This window comes from Mustela nivalis (assembly GCF_964662115.1).
Source record: "Mustela nivalis genome assembly, chromosome: 2".
NCBI classification, from domain to species: Eukaryota; Metazoa; Chordata; class Mammalia; order Carnivora; family Mustelidae; genus Mustela; species Mustela nivalis.
The window spans coordinates 157,794,937-157,817,016 of record NC_139021.1 but is presented as its reverse complement, the minus strand read 5'-3'; the positions used below and the strand labels follow the sequence as shown (position 1 = coordinate 157,817,016).

The following is a 22,080-nucleotide window of genomic DNA, read 5'->3' as shown; positions in this document are numbered from 1 at the left end:
AAAGTGACTTAGCCTAGGCAGGGAATGGGGGTGGTCCAGGAAGGCTTCCTTGGGAAAATTACCCTAAAGCTAACATCTGGGCTAAGAGTTAACAAAGCATATGTGTGTGCCCTAGTGATCCTACATACTGGGGGAGGGGTGTGTAGGATGGGGTTGGGGGTTAATTAGAGAAACTGGAAGGCCCTAACTGAGGTTGAGAGAGAGAGAAAATAAAAAAAATCAATGCCCCTGAGCATAAAAGGCCAGGTTGGAAAGGCAGGGTGGTAAGGGGCCAATTCATGTTAAAAACCACTAGTTTTAGCCCCTGGTCTCTAGCCTACAAGCAACAGGAAACCATTTGATAGTTGTGAGTAAGGTGGTAAAAAAAAATTGATAGGCAGGGATTTCATCCCCTCTAGGGAGGGCAGCAGGGAAAATTGTAGATTTTAGTATTTCCAAAGATACTTTAGTCACATGGAAATTGTGTGGATCTTCCCTGCAGCTCCCTTTCCGTGGAGGAAGTTGGAGCCGCGGGGTTCTTGTCCTCACATGTGAGCTCTGGCATACCGCCACGTCTAGTGCAAAACTCCACGGCGATGTTCCACTTCATTTCTTCTTGGCTCTCTGAGGTCAGATATCTAGATGAAGGTGGCTGTTGGTGTAGCATTTGTGACCATAGAATGTAACTAAGTTTTTGTGACTTTGGAAGCCAGGCAAGAAGTTCTGTGAAGGAAAAATATTTGTCATTTTGCTGCCCATTCCAGTGCATTTATACATCTCACAAGAGGGAAACATTGAGATTAGACAAGATTAGGCAGCTGCAACAAGGCCTGTCAATCCTTAGGAAAACTATAACCTTTGAATCTTGCAAAGTTATCGTTTCACTTCCATTCAGCCCTAGATGCCCTCCCATCATCTTCAGGAGGGGAATCTTCATTTAATCATTCATTCAATCAAACATTTATTGAGTGCCAATATCTATGTTCACAGGCACTGGGGCTGCAAAAGTAAGCCTTGATCTCAAGGAGGTTCCTTCCAACCATCCTTAATCTCCCAACACAGGCACACATGTATACATACACACACACACACACACACACCCATGCGCACGCACACACACACACACACACACACATGCACACCCCCCCCACACACACACACATACCAGTTATGTTTATGTTTCCAGGGAAACTTGCAACAGAGCTATGTACATACTGGAATGTAACTATTTTCAGGAGGCTAAAAAAGTATTTCAAGGAAAAAAGAGAAGAATAAACAACATGTATTAAATATTTTATTAACCAGGCATCATGACAGATGTTTCCAGATATATTATCTCATTAAACCCCGACAAGGAGACTGAAGTTTAGAGAGAATAAATCGCTTTCCAGCATTTGAATGTGTATCTTTCAACTCTAAGCAAATTATTTCTCCACTTTCGTTTCTCTGTGAAGCTTTCCCTGAATCTCCTCGTCATAAATAATCATTTCCTCTTCTGAATTCCCAAAGTACTACAAGTGGTTTCTGTTCATGTGGAGTTTACTTTAGTCAGCCTTGTTTTACAGAGAATTGTTTACATGTATCTTGACCACTAAGTTCCTAGAGGATGGGAAGATGTCTTGTTCATCTTTGTATCACCCAGACTCAACAGGATACTTTGCAGGCCACTGATATGTGCTCAGGAAATGCTTGTAGAAGGAAAGAATGTATTCATAGCTCCCTCACCAAGCACCTAAGACCATAGGTCAGCACCCCTCCCACCCTGAGTATATAATCAAGAGTGTCATGGCCATGCAGTGTAGATAACCCAGTCTCTAAGCCCTGTTCATACCTCCATAATCAGCTACCCCCTGATGCCATTTCAGCCTAGTAGTGCACACCTCTGAACTACTGTCCACTCTTAGGAAACTGGATTCCAGGTTGAAGTCTATGTTATGAAGTCCTGAAGTCCCGACAATAAGCTAGGGAATTCTGGGGCCATGGAGACTCAGAACATGGTCTAGAAAAAAGGATGGGCCTTTGGCTCTGTGGACTTCTTACCCCATGGAGAGGGGTGCTGCTGAAGGAAAACCAGAGCTTAGCTTTCTAACACGCAAGGGTCCCCTTGCCCAGCTCTAGAGTAGTGGAATAATAAATGTGAGAAGTAGTGAGTGAAGTAAGTGAGTAAAGACAAACATTTCAAAACTATGCATTGGATTTGTATGTACCAAAAATAAAAAGAAACTTCAGAACTAAATTTCAGGGACACATTAGGAAATATCTATGCAGTGTACATTTATTAGGTATCACTATCGTTCTGTGATTGTTTTCTCTCAGGTATGTTCTGTGCTTGTTCCTGGAAGAACTTGATCTTAGTAAGTTTTTGCAGGCTGGGGTTGGGTTAGGAGGAAGTGTGGCTGAGAATTTAAGGGACACACTGCTCTTGTCTTGCCATAGCCATCCCATCCTCTGGAATTAAGGATGTGAGCATTGAAAAAGCTCCAAATCCGGGTTTCATGCTCATTCTCTGTATCCAATCAATCACCATGTCCAATCAATTTTATCTCCTAAATATTTCTCAAATCCCTCCTCTTCCCTCTAATTTAACTTCCTCACCTTAATCAAATGAGCATCATTTTTCTTCTAAACTAACTTCCTAAATGGTTTTCTCCAATCCATTTTCTGCACAGCTGTGAAAGTCAACTTGCTAAATGTAAATTGAATAATGTCAGTTATTCTGTTAAAATTCTACAGTGGCTTCCCATTTATTTTAAGACAAATTCTACAATCCTGTGGTCTACAAGAACTGGCCCTGCCATCCTCATCTTGTCTTTGCGCTGAGCTGGTCTGCTTTCAGACTCTCAAGCATTCCAGACTCCTCCTCATCTCAGAGACTTTGCATAAGTCTCTTGATCAAAACACTTTCTATCCCCTCCCCTCCTTTCCTCAAATCTTAAATGAAGTCTCTCACTGCATGAAAGATTTCTTTCCTCACCTACCATCCCTCTGCCCCTACCTAGATGGGGTCATAAGTTCTATTAGATAACAGTCTCATAGATTTCTCCATTACCATTACATGATTGAAATTAATTAATTGCTTAACTCCTTGGCTTAAGGAGTGTTCTTCTTGATAAATATAAGCCTCAAAATAGCAAGAACTTGTGTGTCTTATTCACCACTCTATCCCTAATGCCTAGCATGAAACCTTAAACATAGTACACATTCCACAATTTAATTCTAACCACACCAGAAAGCCAGGAGCTCTACTAGGCATGGACTATGGCAATGGGTAAGTTGTCTTTGACCTCGAGGAGCACACAGTTCTGTGATTAACCCAGTAAATTTTGCAAAATTGTGTCAGTTTCTTTCTCTTTTCCCATTTATTTTGGTTCAACTTACTCCATATACAGCATTGTCTAGCTTTCAGACAACAATTGACTTTTTGATAAATAGTAAGGAGAAAGAAAAGATTTAAAACCTCTGTCTTTTTAGTGTCATCTGTTATTAGTTTTCCCTCTCCAGCTAATAAATGGACACTATTTTTCTTCCACCTCCTCTTATGTCTGATACACTTAAAAAATTTCTGTTTGTGTCTCCCTTTGTCCCTTAAAAATTGCAGTGTGTTCCTTGATTTAGATTTTTTTTTATTATTGACATAAAAAGCCATTATATTAGCCTTCCTTCTTGTTGACCCTTACTGTCTGAAAACATCTATTTATATTCCATCCTTCTTTCATATAATGTCCTGTTGTTAGGTATGTATGAGCATTCTTTATTTTTTCCTATCTGTTCTATGCATAGAGGTCATCTTTTCTACATTTTCATGTCATTTCCTTAAGAGATAATTAAGGGATCATTTCATTTGCTAAATTTTATTTATGATTATACAAATGGAACATATTCATAGGAAAATAAAAGAAAGAGGAGAAAGGGAGGGAGAAATGATCAGGGGGAGGCAGGTGGGGAATATAATTTGATTCTGCTGAGAGCTGGTGTAAATGAAGGAGAGATAAGGACAGAGAGGCAGGGACGGTGGAATTTTTAAAAAGAGGTAAGGTAAATAAGGGAACTGAGAAGAACAAGGGTAAGAGAGGAGTCTGAAAACGGTACATGGAACTAAGTAAAGGTGAAATTTTCACATTCACCTTGACTTTTAACCTACCATCAACTGACACCAACTCAAATCCTCCATTCCCCTGAGGGAAGAGATGATGAACTAACAGCTTATCACTGTAAACCCATCTCTCTTTGGGCAAAACATTTCAAAGAAATGCCAGCCTATGTGTGGATTGACAATGTCATCTTCAGAAGGGAAACTCTGGTAAACAAATGCATACATAATTTTCCTTTATTATCTTCTTAATATTTTATTTGACATGTTCAAAAAATTATCAAGGCCTACATGTTACTTTGAAAGCAAAACAGTAACAATCAGCACCTGTGACTCCTCTACCACACAACCCCAAATCTAAGATAGTACCATCAGCCTCTACATTCTCCTATTATGCCATTCCCCTGATTCCTCCTGCCCCACTCAAGGTGACCATTATCCTAAGTTTCATGTTTATCAACCTATTTCGTATACAACTGCATATATACACAATGTTATCACAAATGTATGTGCACTTAAACAATATGTCTATGAGCTGTCAACATTTTTTTCTTAAAAGCAAACATTTGCCTACAGCATCTGAGAAACACACAACTATTGCCTAGATCACATGCTTTACCTGAGCACTCTATCCGTGAATTCAAGGAGGTGGGGTGGGATGTGGTGGGGTGGGAGGTGAGAAAATGAAGGCTTTTGTAGATCCATGGACACTTTTGGAACTAGAATTAACGAGATCATCACAAATAGTTTGCACAGAATACCAAAAGGAAAAGCAGAAAAAAAAAGGGAGAGAAGAAGTATAGAAGCACTTTGAAAGTACTTACTCTAGAAATGGAAAAATCAGTGAATGTGCCAACAGAACAAGTTTGGGGTTTAACACTAGATTCTCCTTATTGCTTATGCTTACTACTAAATGGTTAACTAAAACTCCTAAAAATAAAATACTTCCTGATTTCAGTCTCTGAACAGAAAACATTTCCATGTTTTCTCTTCCTTTCAAGATTTGTTTTCATTGTGAAAGATCTAGGATACTTTCTTAATAGAAAAAAAATTGAAAGAAACAAACAAATAAACAAGAAACAAAGAAAGAGAAAAGATTCCTTGACTGTAAGAAGTTTACTTTTCACTGCCTTCTGTATTTATGAGAGAAGACTCAATATTATAAAAATGTAAACTCTTCTCATTTGAGCTATAAATTCATTGAAATTCCCAAGTCCCAGCAGATTTTGTTTAGATATTTAAGAATCTGATTCTGAAATGTCTGTGCCTGAGTAAAGGCCCAAGATTAGCAAAACCATTCCTGAAGAATAAGATAGGAGATGTTGCTCTACCAGATTTTAAGACATATGTAAAACAATGGTAATTAAAACAGTGCAGCAGTGATACAGGACAGCACAGTGGGACAGAATAGAGAGCCCTGAAACAAACCCATGAACATATGGAAGTTTGACAGATGACATAGAGGACACTACACACTGCTACAGAAAGAAGAGACTAGTTAGTAAATGATGCTGGTATAACTAACTATGCACATGGAAAAATAGGAAGTTAGATACCTACCTCACACACCACACCAGCAGATTAATTCCAGATTGATTAAAGATTTAATGATTAGAGGGGGATAAAACCGTCAAAATTATTAAAGAATATAAAATATCTATGAATTGGACCTGAGGAAGGACTTCTTATACAACACACAAAAAGAGCTAGACATTTTATGCCCACTGGCTTGGCAAGAATTCAGTCAGAAAATAACAGGTGTTGGTTAGTAGAGGGAACTCATGCAGATGCTGCTGGAGGAACTGTAAGATGGAATAATTGAAATCACTTTGGAAAAGAGTTTGGCCTTATCCTGAAGTTGAGTCTTTGTCTACTTGGGTATGACACAGCAATTCCACCCTTAGGTATGTACTCTGGTAGAACAGTGCTTCTTTAACTTTCATGAGCATCAGAATTACCTAAAGAGCCACACAATTTGGGGTCCCCACCCCTTGGAGATTCTGATTCAGTAGGTCTGGGATAAAGTGGGATAAAGTCTATGAATGTGTATTTCTGAGAAACACCCTGCTGCTGAGGCTGCACCTGGTTTCCAATCACAGTTGGAGCAATGCTTCTCCAGATTTCTTCATTTGTGTCTTGGGAAATAGGAATAAGAATATTCAAAGTCATATTGTTCAAAACAGAAAAGATGTGGACACAACCCAAATATCTATCAGCAGAAGAATGGATAAACAAATTGTAGCATGTTCACACAATAAAGTATCATACAGTATTGAAAATGAATGAACAATAAGTACAGATAACAACCTGGATGAATCTTAGAAGCACAATGTTAAGTGAAAAAAGTAACTCACAGAAAATGACATCCAGCATGATACCACTTTTATAAAGCTAACATTTAATAACATATTTCTTAAGAGCATATGTATGGATAAAACTAAAATATGAACTAAAATGTGAATAGAAAACACAAAATGGGGAAAGGGAAGAATCACCTAAGAAGATGCCACTGCCTGGGTGTTAAGGTAGCTTTTCAGGTGGGTGGCAGGTTCTCATATGCTTCAGAACTCTCATGTAAGTTATATGTACATGAAAATTTTTTAATAAATATTTGTCATATATTACGGAAAACATATACACAATACACATAAAATGGAAAACAATTTTTAAATCAGTGCCAGACAATCAGGTAAGCTAAATGAGACAAGATTACAAGGAAAGGAAAATTGTCATAACAATTAAAATACTCATTAGACTTGGTAAATGACAGAAATGATCCTGGAGGAAATGTAGAGGACAAACTTGAGATGTCCTGTTGCAGAGGGAAAACAAAAAGATTAAAAAGTGATGAGAAAGGTGATAATAGATGTGCAGGCCCAGGATGGAGGGCTCACAACAATGGTTTTAGGAGTCTTCCTAAAACCATGAGTGGAGCAAACAGAGAGAAAAAAGTCAAAGCTATATTTAAAGAAAATCCTCATAGGTTTAAAAAAAAAAAAAAAAGCCTTAGTCTTTCTTTCTTTTTTTTTTTTTTTGAAATTTGATGTTTTGTCTCTTTTATTTTAAAGATTTTATTTATTTATTTGACAGAGAGAAATCACAAGTAGGCAGAGAGGAGGAAGCATGCTCCCGCGGAGCAGAGAGCCCAACATGGGGCTCGATCTCAGGACCCTGGGATCATGACCTGAGCCGAAGGCAGAGGCTTTAACCCACTGAGCCACCCAGGTGCCCCAGACCTTAGTCTTTCTGATCAAAAGTACTCTCCAAATATCAGCAAATTAATGCAGAAAACCACATTGACACATTTCAAATATCAAGGATAAAACATGACTTCTATAAGCATTCTGGCAGAATACAAAAGATAGAAAATAAATGAGCTAATCAAACAGAATAAAATTCACCCTAGCCTCAAATTTCTGTGCAACAAACAAGACAAAAAGATTTCAAAGTTCATTTGGAAAAATAAATGGATATGACTAATTAAAGAAAGTTTGAACAAAGAAAAATTATAAATGAAATGAACTTGAACCTCTAGATATTAAGATGTTAACTGTAATAATGAAAATGATATAAAACTGATGTTATATTGCATATTATAATGTTATAATATATATTATAGATATATTTATGTTTTTACATATATATAAAACTTGGTACGTGATCAAGATGTGTTCAAGAACAGGTTATCAACTGTATGATTCTACAGCTAGTTGTAAATAGTTTAGAAAATAATTAGTACCATACAGCTAATAGTTTTCAATGAATTAAGAGGCTATACTTTTTTATATAAATTTTTTAATTTTTTTAATTGCTTTTCAGTGTACTAGAATTCCTTGTTTATGCACCACACCCAGTGCTCCATGCAATACATGCCCTCCACAATACCCACTACTAGGCTGGCCCAACTTCCCACCCCACAAGAGGTTACACTTCTAAATGATTATATAAAAAGAACTATAAGAAATAACAGTGAAGATTGATCTGATCTTTGTGTGAGAAAGGACTTTGTAAGAATGAAAGAAGTGAAATAAATCAAAAGAAATAAATGGATATATTTATCTAAAATTTTCTTGAAAGATTTTCCATGTCAAAAAAATCATAAACATTGATAAAAAGTAAGCTACAAACTTGAATGGAATATATTTGTTCAATATACATTCTAAAGACTCTTTTTTTTTTTCATTCTAAAGACTCTTACCAATAATATTAAAAGATGTATTGCAAATCAATTAGAAAAAGGTGGATATCCCATTGAAAACAGGGATGATTGTGATAATCACTTCACAAAGTTTACTGCAAATTAAAAATACGGAAATTGCCATCAAATAAGAGCAAATAGAACCAATGAGTTTTTTTCATTTATATGATTGATGGTGATAAAATATTTGGCATTTTAAATATTAGGAGACCATATTTAGCAGCCATTCTGAGGACACTTAGAGTTAACTAAGGTAGGTGGTTAAGCAAGTCTTATAACTCACTACTCAGAGCAGACATAGAGCTATTCTGCCAGCAAAGGGACTTTGAGACTTTGTTCTGATTTATGCAATTCAACAGACATTTTTAAGCAGCTGATATTATAGAAGACCACACAAGGGGGAAAAAAAAAGAAGAAGATCATTAAAAGATTTGTGCCTGGAAAGATGAAGACTGAGAAAACATGCATGATGTCTTTAAGACCTTGAGTAGCATGTCCACACTGAATGGCATGGTTCTGGAAATCCAGAATTATGGGGAGGGAGGAAGCCTCCAAACAAATTAGGGAGCCCTTTTTTACATGGGGAGTTATAAACACTGAAGTCATTACCTCATAATTGGATATAAGAGCAAATCCAATTACAAAATATAAAATATATCTTGTATCAAGTATAAAAACAAAATGTGATAATAGCAAATACCATAGAAATTAAGGTGGCAGTGAAGAGGCTTTGTAAGTTCAAATACATGTGTGGATCACAGATTGAATATTTATTAATCAGTTACAAATGGATGTCAGAATGGTCAAAAACATCACATTCTGTTAGTTTAGAATTATTCTTTTTATTTCAGAATTATTGAGGATGACCAAGAAGTAGCACCATGGTTTGTAAACATTCTTCTGTTTGCATTTCTGATTCTGGAATCCAGGACCCTGTTGTCTTGCCTGGAGGACTTTCATCTCCCTCCCACCACACTAATAGTGTTTAGTAACAATATTGGGAGGATGACATTTGGATTCTTATACTGATGACAATCTTAAAGATTGGAAATCTTCTACTCTACAGTTAATCATAAGTCATAAACCAGTGCAAAAGTCAAGTCATAGGAAAAGAAAGTTGAAAATGTAAGGCCCCAAAAGGTTATTATTTCGTATGTGAAAAACTTTGATTCATTTGTTTTGCATGCCTGTCTGGGTCCACCCCACTTAAATTTCCCCAAATTCATTTAGTCAGTTGAAAAGGTCACTTTAGACAGTGCCCATTTCATGATCAACCCAAGGTGAGCACTTAATTGAGTTGACATGCTTAGAGGATTAGGGTCTCTTTAGTCATGATTCACTGTACCCCTGGTAAGAAGTGGTTTCTGGCCTATGTATTGATATGTTTACTCATGACAGTCAACATGCTTCTTTCTCTAACCCTCCACCTCTCTATTCTCCTCAGGACTACTGGCTCTCTCTCCTTTACAAGCGCCTGATCGGCCCCAAAGTCTTGGCTGTGCATGTGGCTGGGCTCCAACGGAAGCCACGGCCAGGCCGAGTGATCCGGGACAAACTAAGGATATATGCTCACTGCACAAACCATCACAAGTAAGTCTTCAGAGACATGTCACAGAAAGCCACTCCCGAGGGGCTTCAGGCTTCAGGCTGCTCTTAGAATTCCATACCATTCGGGACCCCTAAAAGACTAACTGTAAACTGCTTCTGGAGTCATTATACCTGCTCTTTGCAGGTTTCAAAGGACCTCTGATAAATAGCTTTTTCCCCAGGTAAAACCATTTTCCCACTCTCAAAGGATTGATACACAAAAAGTTCATAAAAACACATGCCATTTGTTCATTTACTTTTTCATCCAACAAATTTTTATTGAACATTTTCTCTCTTCCAGTTGATAAGGCCCACGAGGCTTTTTGTGTGTATCTACACCTGAACCAAAGCTAGAGACACAAAATGTGTTCCTATGATCCAGCAGCAGAGCTTGAGGAAATAAGTCTACATTTCTAAGGTGCACGCTAGAAAGCTCTCCCATTAGAAATCTAGCCCTAGACCTGTGTGTCCCAAGCTGGAAAGCCCAAAGGAAGTTATGCCAGCTTTAGAACCATTTTCAGAATTTCAGAAATCTTTCCAACTATTTTAAATCATAGGAGGTTAAATAAAGATTAGACTTTCTTTTTTTTTACTGGGCTGGACTTAGAACAATCAGTGTGGTACAGTGTGTCTATCCTTCTCTTTTTGATCAGAAGCACTGGTTGTCATTGAAGTTGTCTGTAAATAAACAGGAAAAATAATTATCAGTAAATAAATAAAGTAAGGCAGATAGAATTTTAAAACATGAGGATCGGAATGTAAAAACTGAAAACAGATCCTAAAGCCAAACCCATCTGACCATATTTGGCTCTTCTACATCACTTCCTATTTAAGGAGCAGAGTAGGCAACTCTGAAAAAGAACTCTTTCTCTTAATGCCAGTGGAGGATGGGAGGAGGAAGCCAGTGCCTCCAGCCAGAACTTTATTCCGGTGGGCCTATCAGGGGCTGATCATGGGCAGTGGATAGCACAAAGAGCTCCAGTGGTCAGGTTACAATAGACGTTCCTTCTCCTTCCTTGATGAGAGAGGAGCCAAGTCAATTAATTTATCATGATAAGATTTTTCAAAGAATCACTCTGAACATAGTGGGGCCAGGGGCCAGTTGTCTTGTCTGTAGATACAAGTGCCTATTGTGGATGAGAGGAGGCTGGTTTGGGCCCAGGCCAGAGGCTTTCAACGTGCCTTTTGCTCAACAGGAAGCTCAATCCAATACCTGACAGAGAGTGACTGCTTTATGGCTCTGGCTGGAGTTATCTGATCACCACACAAGGATACATTGTACTCCTTGTCTCCACCCTGGCCCTGAGGTAACCACTCAAAAGGAGGATCCCCAGCTTCAAGAGAGAAATATTACCCTTGGCACTTTTTGTCTCCTTTGGGAAACACATCAGTTGTGCCCTTTATACTATTGGTCTGAGGAACCAGGGGGGAAATGTCAGTGGTGGTGGGCTTAGCAGGATTTCCATGTCCTCAGAGAGGGCTCCTCACATAGTCTCATCCCAGTGCTCATCCTCACATTCTTTAACATGCTTGTAGGGAGTTGTCACTAATATTCTAAATATACTATGAACTCAGGGCCAGTGTCTCATTCATTTTTGTATTCTTGGTGTCTAATATGGTAAACTGGCATGAAGACCTCAGGAAATGTTTGATGAATGAATGAACGCATGCATGCAGAATCAGGGCATCAAGACATCATGGATGATTTACATCTTCCCCTTTGATATCAGCATATCATCCAGAACGCAGTGGTGTACTAGAATGGCTAAGAATTCTACCATTCACTAGCAGGAGACCTCAAACCAGTCACTAAAATCATCTGGATTTCATATTCTCTCTAATCACCAGCTCTCCTCTGCTTTCTGTGGGAATCCACTTCAGAACCTCTCTGGGGAAACAGTGCCACTGTGCTTCTGTCAGTACCGCCCCTCTTCCCCATTAAAAAAGGAAGATGAGGTTTGAGTGATCTCTTGCACATATGGCTGCAATGAGAATAACAGGGTGGAAGGTCTTTTTGTTCCTATTAGAAAGTAAGCCCACGATGGATGCACAAGATGGCTGGGTTTGTAGATATCCTCCATGTCTGTGGGTGTCAGGTACCCCAGATAGGTAAGCACAAAGGTAGGACAAGTGTGTCTGCTCCTTCTCCCTGGGAAGCCATGTACCGTGCCTGCGCCCCTCATATTCCACGACAGTCATGAGGAAGCACTACTGATTCACTTGGTTTATTCATGGTCAACAACTCAAGGTCACAGAAATGTCCCAGAGTGGGCATGTTCACACTAGTCACTCCTGACCAATACTCTGAAAATATACATCCTTGGTCAAAACAGGGATTGGGTGAGAAAGTATAAACTTAGCAGTAGAACAATCCAGAGAGACATTGAAACAACTCCTGCACTCCAGTGTAGACTGGGCACTTGCTGTGTGCCAAGCATCTTGCCAGATATCTGCACTTATATTATCAGACTGAATTCCAGAAGTCTTATGGTATCACCCCTCTATGCAAATAATAATACCATTAATAATGCAAAGAATTTTACACTTGGGAAGAACCCTCAGAGATCTTTGGGCCCAATGTCCTGTACAGCAGAATTTCCTTTTGCAACCTCCTTGGCAGTTTTGCAACCTCTATTTGAATACCTCACTGCCTTTCATGGCACTCTCTTACATTGTGGTTTTTTTCTGACCTAGGAGAGTGGTGTGTTTTATGATCAGTTGAGAACCAAAAGTTCCATATGCACACCAATACCAGCAGGTGCTCTGCTGCCTTCTGTTCTAGAGTCAATAGATCAGGAGCCCCGCAGTATGGCAGTTCTCACCTTAGATCTTCTTGTTCAGAGAACAAATACATTTTGACTGGGAAACGTTGTTTTTTTATAAACCATTCGGCTGAAACAATGTATGTTTCTGGGGAGGAGTTGAGGTCTTAAGCCAAGTTCAGAACCAATTGGAACCTGGTGGATATTGAAGCAAAATTGAGCCTTTTGGGGTTCAAGTTTGTTTATTATTGGCAAAACATGACTTCCTGTTTTTTAGAAGAAACTTTTTTAAAGGCTCATAAAAAAGGTTCCTGAGGCTTCTTGGACATCAAATGACTCTTACAAAACAATATTTTGATGAGTTAAGTGTAAATGAATCAGAAACATGTGGATTAAATTTCCCTTAAAATACACAGGGGCTTTGAAATTAGGGGAAAAAAATGTTTGGCAAAACATGGCCTGACTTTTACCGAACCCAAAAACTTTGAGTTAGATTTGGAGTCAATGGACCAACCCGGTTCTCAAACACATGGACTTTCACTGGAAATAACCATGGAGTCCAAAGCACCATCTTCTCTTTCCTTTTCTTGCCTCCCAGCTTCACTGGAGACATTTCTAGAACAGTGACTATTTTTTATCTGGAAGTCAAAATGCACCTCTCCCTATGATGTCCCCCACCTCTTACATTGAGGATACCCCACTTTGAGCCTCCCTTCCCTGATTCACTTCCTCTTACCCCCATGGCATCACAGAGAAGATGTCAAGCAGCAAAGGAACAGCCAGAAAGATGAACTCCAGATGCATGGATTCCCTGCTGAGGAAGAAGTCTCACCATGAGAGAGACATGGGGTAAAGTAGATGTTCTACCAAGCAGAAAAGGACATTCACTAAGAGAACCAAAAGCCACCAGTCAGACCCTATCTTCATGGGCAATAGATACTCCTCCAGATTATTTTTCTGTGGGCAGAGAATATATATTCTTTAGGACTCTGGATTCTCGACACAGTACTTTCAGGTTGGTGCTACACTCCCCAGCCAAGAATGTATTTTCACAGCCAAATGACCTCTGCTTAAATCCCTGCCCCTCAGCCAAGCAGAAGGGATGGCTGAGGCAGTCTTCAATGCTAGTTCCTACCTGAGGACGTTCCATGGATTCTGTGAAAGCCTCTGCTCAGGGGTCTCTGGGCTGGCTTTCGGTACTGCTTTGTCTCCCCCAGGGGAACTATGTAAATGGAAATCAGACCATTGCCAAGCAGCTTGAAAAGACAGCTTTCCCTGCAGCAATGCTGTGATTTCAGGTCTCCCTCCAACCCACCATTTCCCAGCATCCCACCCTTCTCTTCAGTCTCCAAGGGCTCATCCTGCCCCAGCTCTGCAGAGGAAAAACTCGTAAATGCAAGCATGAGGCTCTCCCTCCTCCACTGATGGCCTTTGAGGTTATCTGATGGTAGTTAGCAAAAGAGTTTACCACAGTCTGGCAAAACTGGTGCCCAGGCATGCCTACTTTTGCTCACACTGAGGCCCCGAGTACCTGTAGTTAATGGTGTTTCACTCAATTTCTTCAGCAAAGCTAAGCTTAAAGCCCACCAATGGAATATAGTTCGTGTTCTTTTAATGACAGCAAATGCAGGACGCCAGCTAGCAGCATCTTCTGAGCTCCAGTGACACAAGTCTGCACAGTAAATGGGCATTCTTTTCTGACCTAACTCAGCTGGCTCCAAAAACTACTTCACATGCTTCAGAAGATTAAGAAGCACCAGAGAAGGAACCAGGGAGAAAAGTCATATAATAATTTATCAGAGTATCAGTGCAGGCGTTCAGAAAGCCTTCGAACATAGTAATGTGCCCTCCTACAGATGTAAGGAAAATTATCTGACACAAAGTCAATGGAATATACTTTGGGAATTCTTCTTCTAACCTTAATGGATTGTTCTAGGCAAATGGTTCCCAAACTCAATTATCTGCCAAATATCCTAGAAAGACTTATACACACACACAACACACACACACACACATTCTTAGCTTCCATCACAAACAGATGGAATCAAAGTCTTCAGGATGAGCCCTAGCAACTGTTTTATTAAAAAACAGAAACAACCCAAGTTATCACGTTGACCTGTCCTTAGTCACTCTACTCTTAATTAGCACCTTTAGAAGCAGAGGTGAGTGACCAGAGGCTAAGGGATGCTGTTTCTGCAAAGAATGATATTTTCCTCTGGGCAAAGTTGACTTAGAGTTTCTCTAAACTCCTCCTTTGAAGGCAGGACTGGGTCATTTCTTCTGTTTCCTCTCATTAACCCATCCAGATGGGGCCCTAGGGGACCCCTTAGAAACAAAGTCTTTTTTCCTACAAGAAAGAAGGAAATCATTATAGTTTTGTTGATACATGCTGAAAGGCTCTTGCATGTAGGCATATAGTTCTTCCAGGCTTCTGAACATCCTGTGCTGGTTTAAAAGGATTCCAAAATGTGAATAGTTTTATAATTTTGGTGTAGGTAAAACAGCAAAAGCTGAAATCAAAAAGATCAATACATTTGGCTATCTAAGAGTTTTAAAGTTTCATACATCAAAATACAATGTCAACAAACTGAAGTGATCAAAGAAACCTGGGGGAAATTTTGCAACATACATGCAGACAAAAGATCACTATCTTTAATAAATAGTTTTTATAAATCAATAAGAAAATGGGCAAAGGACATGAATAGCCAGTTCACAAAAGAAGAGATAAAATGGCAAACAGGCAAATGAAAACAATGCTGCCCCTCAGTATGAATTTTTTTAAAAATGCAAATTAGTACAACACAAAATCCTACTATCACCTCTTAGATTGATAAGAGTATTTTAAAAGGTTAATATCCTTTACTCTTTTTTTAAATTTAATTTAATTTATCTTTTTTTCAGTGTTCCAAAATTCACTGTTTATGTACCACACCCAGTGCTCCATGCAATACGTGCCCTACTTAATACCCACCACTGGACTTACCCAATCCCCCCACTTGCCTTCCCTCCAAAACCCTCAGTTTGTTTCTCAGAATCCACAGTCTCTCATGGTTTGTCTTCCCCTCCAATTTCCCCAAACTCACTTCTCCTCTCCATCTCCCAATGTCCTCTGTGTTATTCCTTATGCTCCACAAGTAAGTATAGCCATATGATAATTGACTCTCTCTGCTTGACTATTTCACTCAGCATAATCTCTTCCAGTCCTATCCATCCTATCCTGTCCAAGAAGTCACTTCTTTCAAGACATGTTCCCAAAGGCAAAAGAAATATCCATTATTCTTAAGGGTATGAGGAAATGGGTGCTCTTGTAGGTAGTTGAACAGAGCAAATTGGTACAAGCTTTCTAGGCAGTTAACATCAGTGTTAGCAAGGATAGGTGAGGTTATGCCATGATAATGGAGGACCAACAAATCTCCATGGCTTTCAATAAAAAAGTGTATTTCTCATGCATACTACCTGTCTGTCATGGCTCAACTGTGGCTCTGCTCTACATCATCTTCATTCTGGGCTGCAGGTCAATAGAGTAGCCTCTCTTGAGAACATCGTTGGTCTTCTGGCACAAGGAAAAGAGACATGGCAAAACACAGGCTGCCTTATAAAACTTCTGCACAGAAATTTGAACACATCTACCCACATTTCATTGGCCAAAACCAATCGTGTGAACCCTAGGGTTCAACACAGTAGGGACAGAAAATCTTCCCACAAGGAGAGGCTTCACTGGGAATGAACCAGAAGATTTGGTTAGGAATCATGCCATGTGCCTTCCCCTAGTCTTAATGTGTCCAGCTTCCAGGACTTTATTTGAAATAATGGTGACATGCAAAAAATGTATATACTAGCATATGTAATTTTGTTATGGCAAATTTTGAAAAAATGTAAGTCCCCAAAGGTAGGGGGTTAACTAAATAAATTATGGTACATTTATATAAGTGAAGAATTTAGCATTCTTCTGTAAGTAGAAGAAAATATACTAACATAATAAGATGGGAATATGTTTAAGATGTTCATGAACTGAAAAAACAATGTGGTCTCAATTAGATGAAAACTGGGAAATATATATATATATATATATGTATATATACATATATATATATATATGTCAAAGTACTCAGTAAATACGTGAATTAATGTTGAATTAATAAACAAAAAATACTGGAAGGATGTTTACCAAAATTTTATCATATCTCAAGATACTTGGATTATAGGAGAATTCTTTTTCTTTGTATTTCTCTGTATTTTTCCCTTTTTTCCCCATGCAGTCAGCATGTTTTATTTTCATTCTCAGAAAAAGATATTTTGTTTTCTAAATTCATTGTAATATATTTAAACAAAAACGAAAGGAGTGTGGTGGGAACCGGGTATCTTCTCTGCAAGAAACCACAAACAATAACAAGGCCTTCTATCTTTGATGCTCATGGGTGGTCAAGAATCATAAAATAAGTGTCCTTTCCTGGGGCAGTCCTGTTTGGTGCAGTCTATAAATTATTGAGCAGCATCTGAATGACCACCTTATTTCCATCTTACCCTTCTCCTTCTCCATCTCAGCCACAACTATGTTCGAGGGTCTATTACACTTTTTATCATCAACCTGCACCGATCAAGAAAGAAAATCAAACTGGCTGGGACTCTCAGGGACAAGCTCGTGCACCAGTATCTGCTGCAGCCCTATGGACAGGAGGGGCTCAAGTCCAAGTAAGTGCTGACCTAGAAATAGCTTAAGAGCAAGTGCAGCAGGAATTGGAAAGGGAAGGATCTAGCACTGTCATTTTCCTGCTGCTATTTCACTCAGGGTCTCAGTGGGATGGAGTCAGGGGACTGCTGACTCGCTCTGGGACCCTTGTCAAGCCTGTTCCTGTCTCTAGGCTTAGATTCCTCAACTGTAAAGTCAAATGGTAGACAAAATATTTCTCAACAAGGGCATTTTTTGTTATCTGGGCAAGACAATTCGTTATGAAGGATGATCTCATTTCAAGTTACTTATTCACATCCTGGGCCCCTGCCTACTAAATGCCAATAGCACCCCCTAGTCACGTGATAAGTAAAAACCCTGGGGCTTGAGAGCCATGCCCCTTTCAGCTGTAATGAATAGGTAATGCTAGAACTCCCTTGTTGTGGGCATCTATGAACCTCATGAGGACAACGGGTCAAAATTTCAGAGATCAAGAGTTTGTTCTGCCCCTAAACTTATAACTTTGGACACATCACCTCTTGGATCTCAAGTTTCCTTATCAGAATGTTAGGAGAGACATTATATTCTGGGGCTCTGTGATTCCCTCAAACTCTAAAAATATATGATTCTGTGATACTCCCTACCTCCCTTCGACTCTACCAGAGACTGTTGCCAACCCTGACCTCCACCAAAAGAAAGCAGCTCTAGGCCACAGGGAGAAGAGCCTCGTCGAAGACAAGGCCACCTCAGCTCCCTGAGTAAGGCCTCCCAGGAAGAGTATGGGATGCTGTACAGACTGGGAGCATTCCTATTACATTTTTAATGTTTACCAAGTTTAACAAAGCTGTAAACTTGGAGCAGGTGGCTTGCACTCCCACAGCTGCCCACAACTATTTGCGCTATAATTGTTCGCTGTTTCACTGCAACCTTGGTGGCTTGCATTTGGCTTCCAACTGTATGTGCAATGGGAACAAAACACAATCTGGGAAGTCACTTACTGAGTCTCTTTAGCCCACCCTAGATCTGTATTTTCAATTTTGGTTCATATACGGGCTCTTTTCTCCAGCTACATGTACATTGCTTCTACTTTTCTTTCCTCGCAATCCTACCTGTATTAGGAGACACTCAAGTATTTTATCCCTTCTCTTTCTATTTCCCAGTCATTCATGACTAGTATGCTGAATTCCTGGTCTTTATCCTAGGCAGGAAAATGAGTTTTTATCCCAGAGTCTGACAAATTAACTGACCTTGGCCAATCAGTTAATCCTAATTCTTTGGCCTCAGTGTTCTCATCTGCAAAATTCAAGAGTTGCTGTATGTTTGGTAAGGTCTCTTCCAGCTCTAAAGTTCTCATCCTGGGGCTGATTTTCTGAGGATCATGAGTGTGTTCAAGTTTCCACTGCCATTCACTAGTGACCTGCAAAGTCGCTTCTTGCAGAAAGGCTGACACCTCAAGCAGTGATTGTGATTGTGATCATTCCTGGTCCTCTGGAGACCAGAGTATGGAGCTCCAGGTTAGGAGCTGAGCCTGCCCCAAACTGGGAAAACCATGTGTACTGCATGGAAGGAACTAGCCAAATGCCTAAGTCTAATAGGCCATTTGCTGACTGTGTCCTTAAGCAAGTTATGTAATTTCTATAATATGGTCTCGGTTTCTTCATCTCATGGGGAGAGGAGTAAACACAGGAGTCTGTGTAAAGTTCCTGCCACATAGGAGGTGTGTGGGAAATACCCATTGCCTTCTTTTTCCTCAGCTCGGGACTCTAGCTGGCTGGGACAAAGGAAACAATTGCTCTCTTTCTAACATCTCTAAAATGTTCTTCCAAAGCAGAGTCTTCTCGGATTTTGAAGATAATGTGTTGCTAAGATGCTTGTTAAGATTATAATAAAGATGGTATAAATGCAAAACCATGGAACAAGAGGAAATGTAGTCAGAGCATAGCATCATTTTATGAGTTTGTTTCCCCCATCAACCAAGGATATGGGCCTCCAACCCTGTTTACTCCAGGATTATTCCCGATGCTTGAACCTGGCCACAACTCGGACCCTCCTGCCTATACCTGTCCTGCAGAATGACTGAGGTGACTCCCATTTGCTACTGATGTGCTCTGTGCTCCTGTTATGCTTTCTTGTACCTCACCTCGTCACCATCTCAGTGACAATTTGTGTTAGGGGTTTTGTTGAGAATGTTAGAGGGGGACAGGGTAAAAGAGAATTTCATTCCATGGGGGTCCTGAAGAGGGATTCAGTAATGGACACTGAGATCAAACTAACAATGTTACGCAGTCAGAAGAGGAGGGAGCTAGAATCAGAAGGCCTAGCTATGAATCCAGTTGCTACCATTTACTCGTGTGGGCAAACCTCGGCTCCCATACCTGTCAGATGGGGTGATTGTGAGAACCAGGTTAGAGCATGTGGGGGAGCTAGAGCATGTGAGCTCTCTACAAATGAAAATTTCGCACACCCATGCATACACATCTGTACAGAAGTATAGAAATACAGTCAGGCACATATGATTTTACGTATATCATTTTAAAGAGAGTTTTGGATTTGAAGTCAGGAGAACTGGATTCCAGCCCTAATCCTGCCATTACTTCACTGTGGAGCTTTGAGCCCTTCACTTAATTCTCTAAGCCTATTTCTCTCCTGTAAACTACTGCTAATTTGACACCTCTCCCGTTCTTGACCTCAGTGACTCTGACCCTGTGCCCCGCCATCTTGGACTGTTAGCTGCCAGCAGGGGCTGTCGTGTATATGTTCAGTGCCCCCAGGGCTCTGCTCAGTAACTACTAATGCATGCAGGAGCCCTCCGTGGTTCTGAGATGGGGGTCTTACAGGAAGGGTGTGGTTTTGGTGAAGCAGACTCTGCAGGAAAGGATGAAAGGAAATGCAAGGAAGTGATTTCAGCCTTTGGTGTCTCCTTCTCTGTTTTATAAGCCTCTGGGGCCAGATTCTGTGTTCTGTGTCTGCTAATTCCTTGCTGCAGCCTGGAGCCATATTAATTCAGAAAAAAATGGAAAGCTCTGGGAGCTGAGGAACCTGTAATTGCTCTTGTCTGGAGGAACCAGAAAGAGGATACAGAGCAAGTCAGTGTGCCATTCAAGCCACCAGTTAGGCGCTGTAGCCTGGCGTTTCAGGAGTAGAGAGATGCCAGCAAACATTTATGACTGGTTGAGAACAAGGAGGTAATTCTCATTCTCTTGGAGTGGTCAGCAGGGCTGGGTATATTTGAAATCTCTGGAAAGGGATCTCCATGAGATCCTGGGGCTTAAGAATGTCAGGCTTTGCACATGAAGCCTCCCTAAGGGGCTAATCAGGCACAGTCTGGGAATCCGAGTCCACAAATGAAGGTTCCTGTTTGTCATTTCAGTGAGTGAGCCCATCATAAGACCCACCCGTCAAGTCTCAACTCTCTATGTGAGAAATAGTTCTCATTCTTGGAATCAGACAAAAGGTGGGTGCCCTATACCCTATAGGATAGGAGAATGGAAGTTTCAAAAACTATAGTGTATACAAGAGGAGGGGGTTCTGTGTCTAGAATACATATTCTGTAAGGATGGCTGAAGGAAATAGGGAGATTTCATTCCGAGAGGAAAAATAACACAAATCATAAGGACTTTCTTTAGATACTCAGGGACTGTGAAGTGAAAGAAAACAGATTTAGCCTAGAATCCTCTAAAGTGATGGCAAACCAGGGAGTATAATTTAAAAGAGAAAGATTTCACCACAAAAAGAGCTCATTTTCCAAAGACTCATCTGGTGTGACTGAGGACAGGGTTGTTAGGAGGTAGCCTATTATTCAGAGAATGAGCGGCCATGGCCAACCCAGAGGGGCTCCAAGATTCTCACTCAGTGGGAGGGTGAGCTAAAAGAGTTCTGCTTCCCATTGAACTGTAAAATTCGATTTTTCTCTTCTATTCTCCATCCCCCACTTCCACTTCACTTTTGGAGCCGATGGTCACCAGCCAAGTAGCTTCTTCAGGCCACTAAAAGGCCACACAAAGAGGCTGTGCTGTAAGAGGATGTGGCAGTAATATTGGGCTAGTTTTTCTCCAGAAAATCTCCAAGCTGCAGGTCCATTCTCTGTCCTGTTCCCTGGTTTCTCACCTGTCTGGGAGGAAGACTGACCATTTATATCCAAGACAATAATAGTTCCCATTCTGGAGAAGTCAAAGAGAACATTGTTGAGTACCCTGATACTCTTCACATTCATTCTGTGAAAAGCTTATGATGAAATGAAAGCAGACAGTATCGTGATAGCGTTCAGTGATCCGTACTGTATGTTTGTCAATATGTCACTATAATTTTATATTGCTGGACTACTGGGGTAGCACAGTGGGGGCATCTCTGTATCCACAAAGGAAAGAATCTTCCCAATGCCTGATGCAATCACAAATCAGTGAGCATTGTCCTCTAGGGAATCGATTCCATCCAAGACATAAATATCTCCAGTGTCTTTCAACAAACAGGGAAACAACAGGAAGCTGGGCCAAAGAAGTCAACTTACATAAAAAAAACAGAACTCACGTTTTTAGGGAAAAGTCAAACCAAGAGCAGGTGTTTGCTCACATCCCAGTGTCCTGCCCTATATGTCTAATTCAATTCCATTTGAAGGGAAAGCTATCCAAAAATTAGAAAAGAAGGAAACAACCTTCATCACACTGACTGTTCTATTCTGACACAGTAACTCGAGGGAATGAGCAGCTACTAAGAATCCCAGGGCAGAATGACATTTTGAAGTGATCTGCTTCATTCTCCCTACCCTTAAATAGTCTACGGCAAAGCCATCTGGACT

At 40.1% G+C, this 22,080-nt stretch overlaps 1 protein-coding gene across 2 annotated transcripts in view; it reads left to right on the top strand.

Moving 5' to 3' along the window:
• The window catches only part of HPSE2 (heparanase 2 (inactive)), a 713,430-nt gene that overhangs the window by 671,179 nt on the left and 20,171 nt on the right, over positions 1–22,080 (top strand). For both annotated transcript variants that reach the window (XM_082722259.1, XM_082722258.1), the window contains 2 exons: positions 9,712–9,857; positions 17,162–17,308. In XM_082722259.1, the coding sequence (XP_082578385.1) occupies positions 9,712–9,857; positions 17,162–17,308 (293 nt within the window). The remainder of the gene's footprint in view (positions 1–9,711; positions 9,858–17,161; positions 17,309–22,080) is intronic.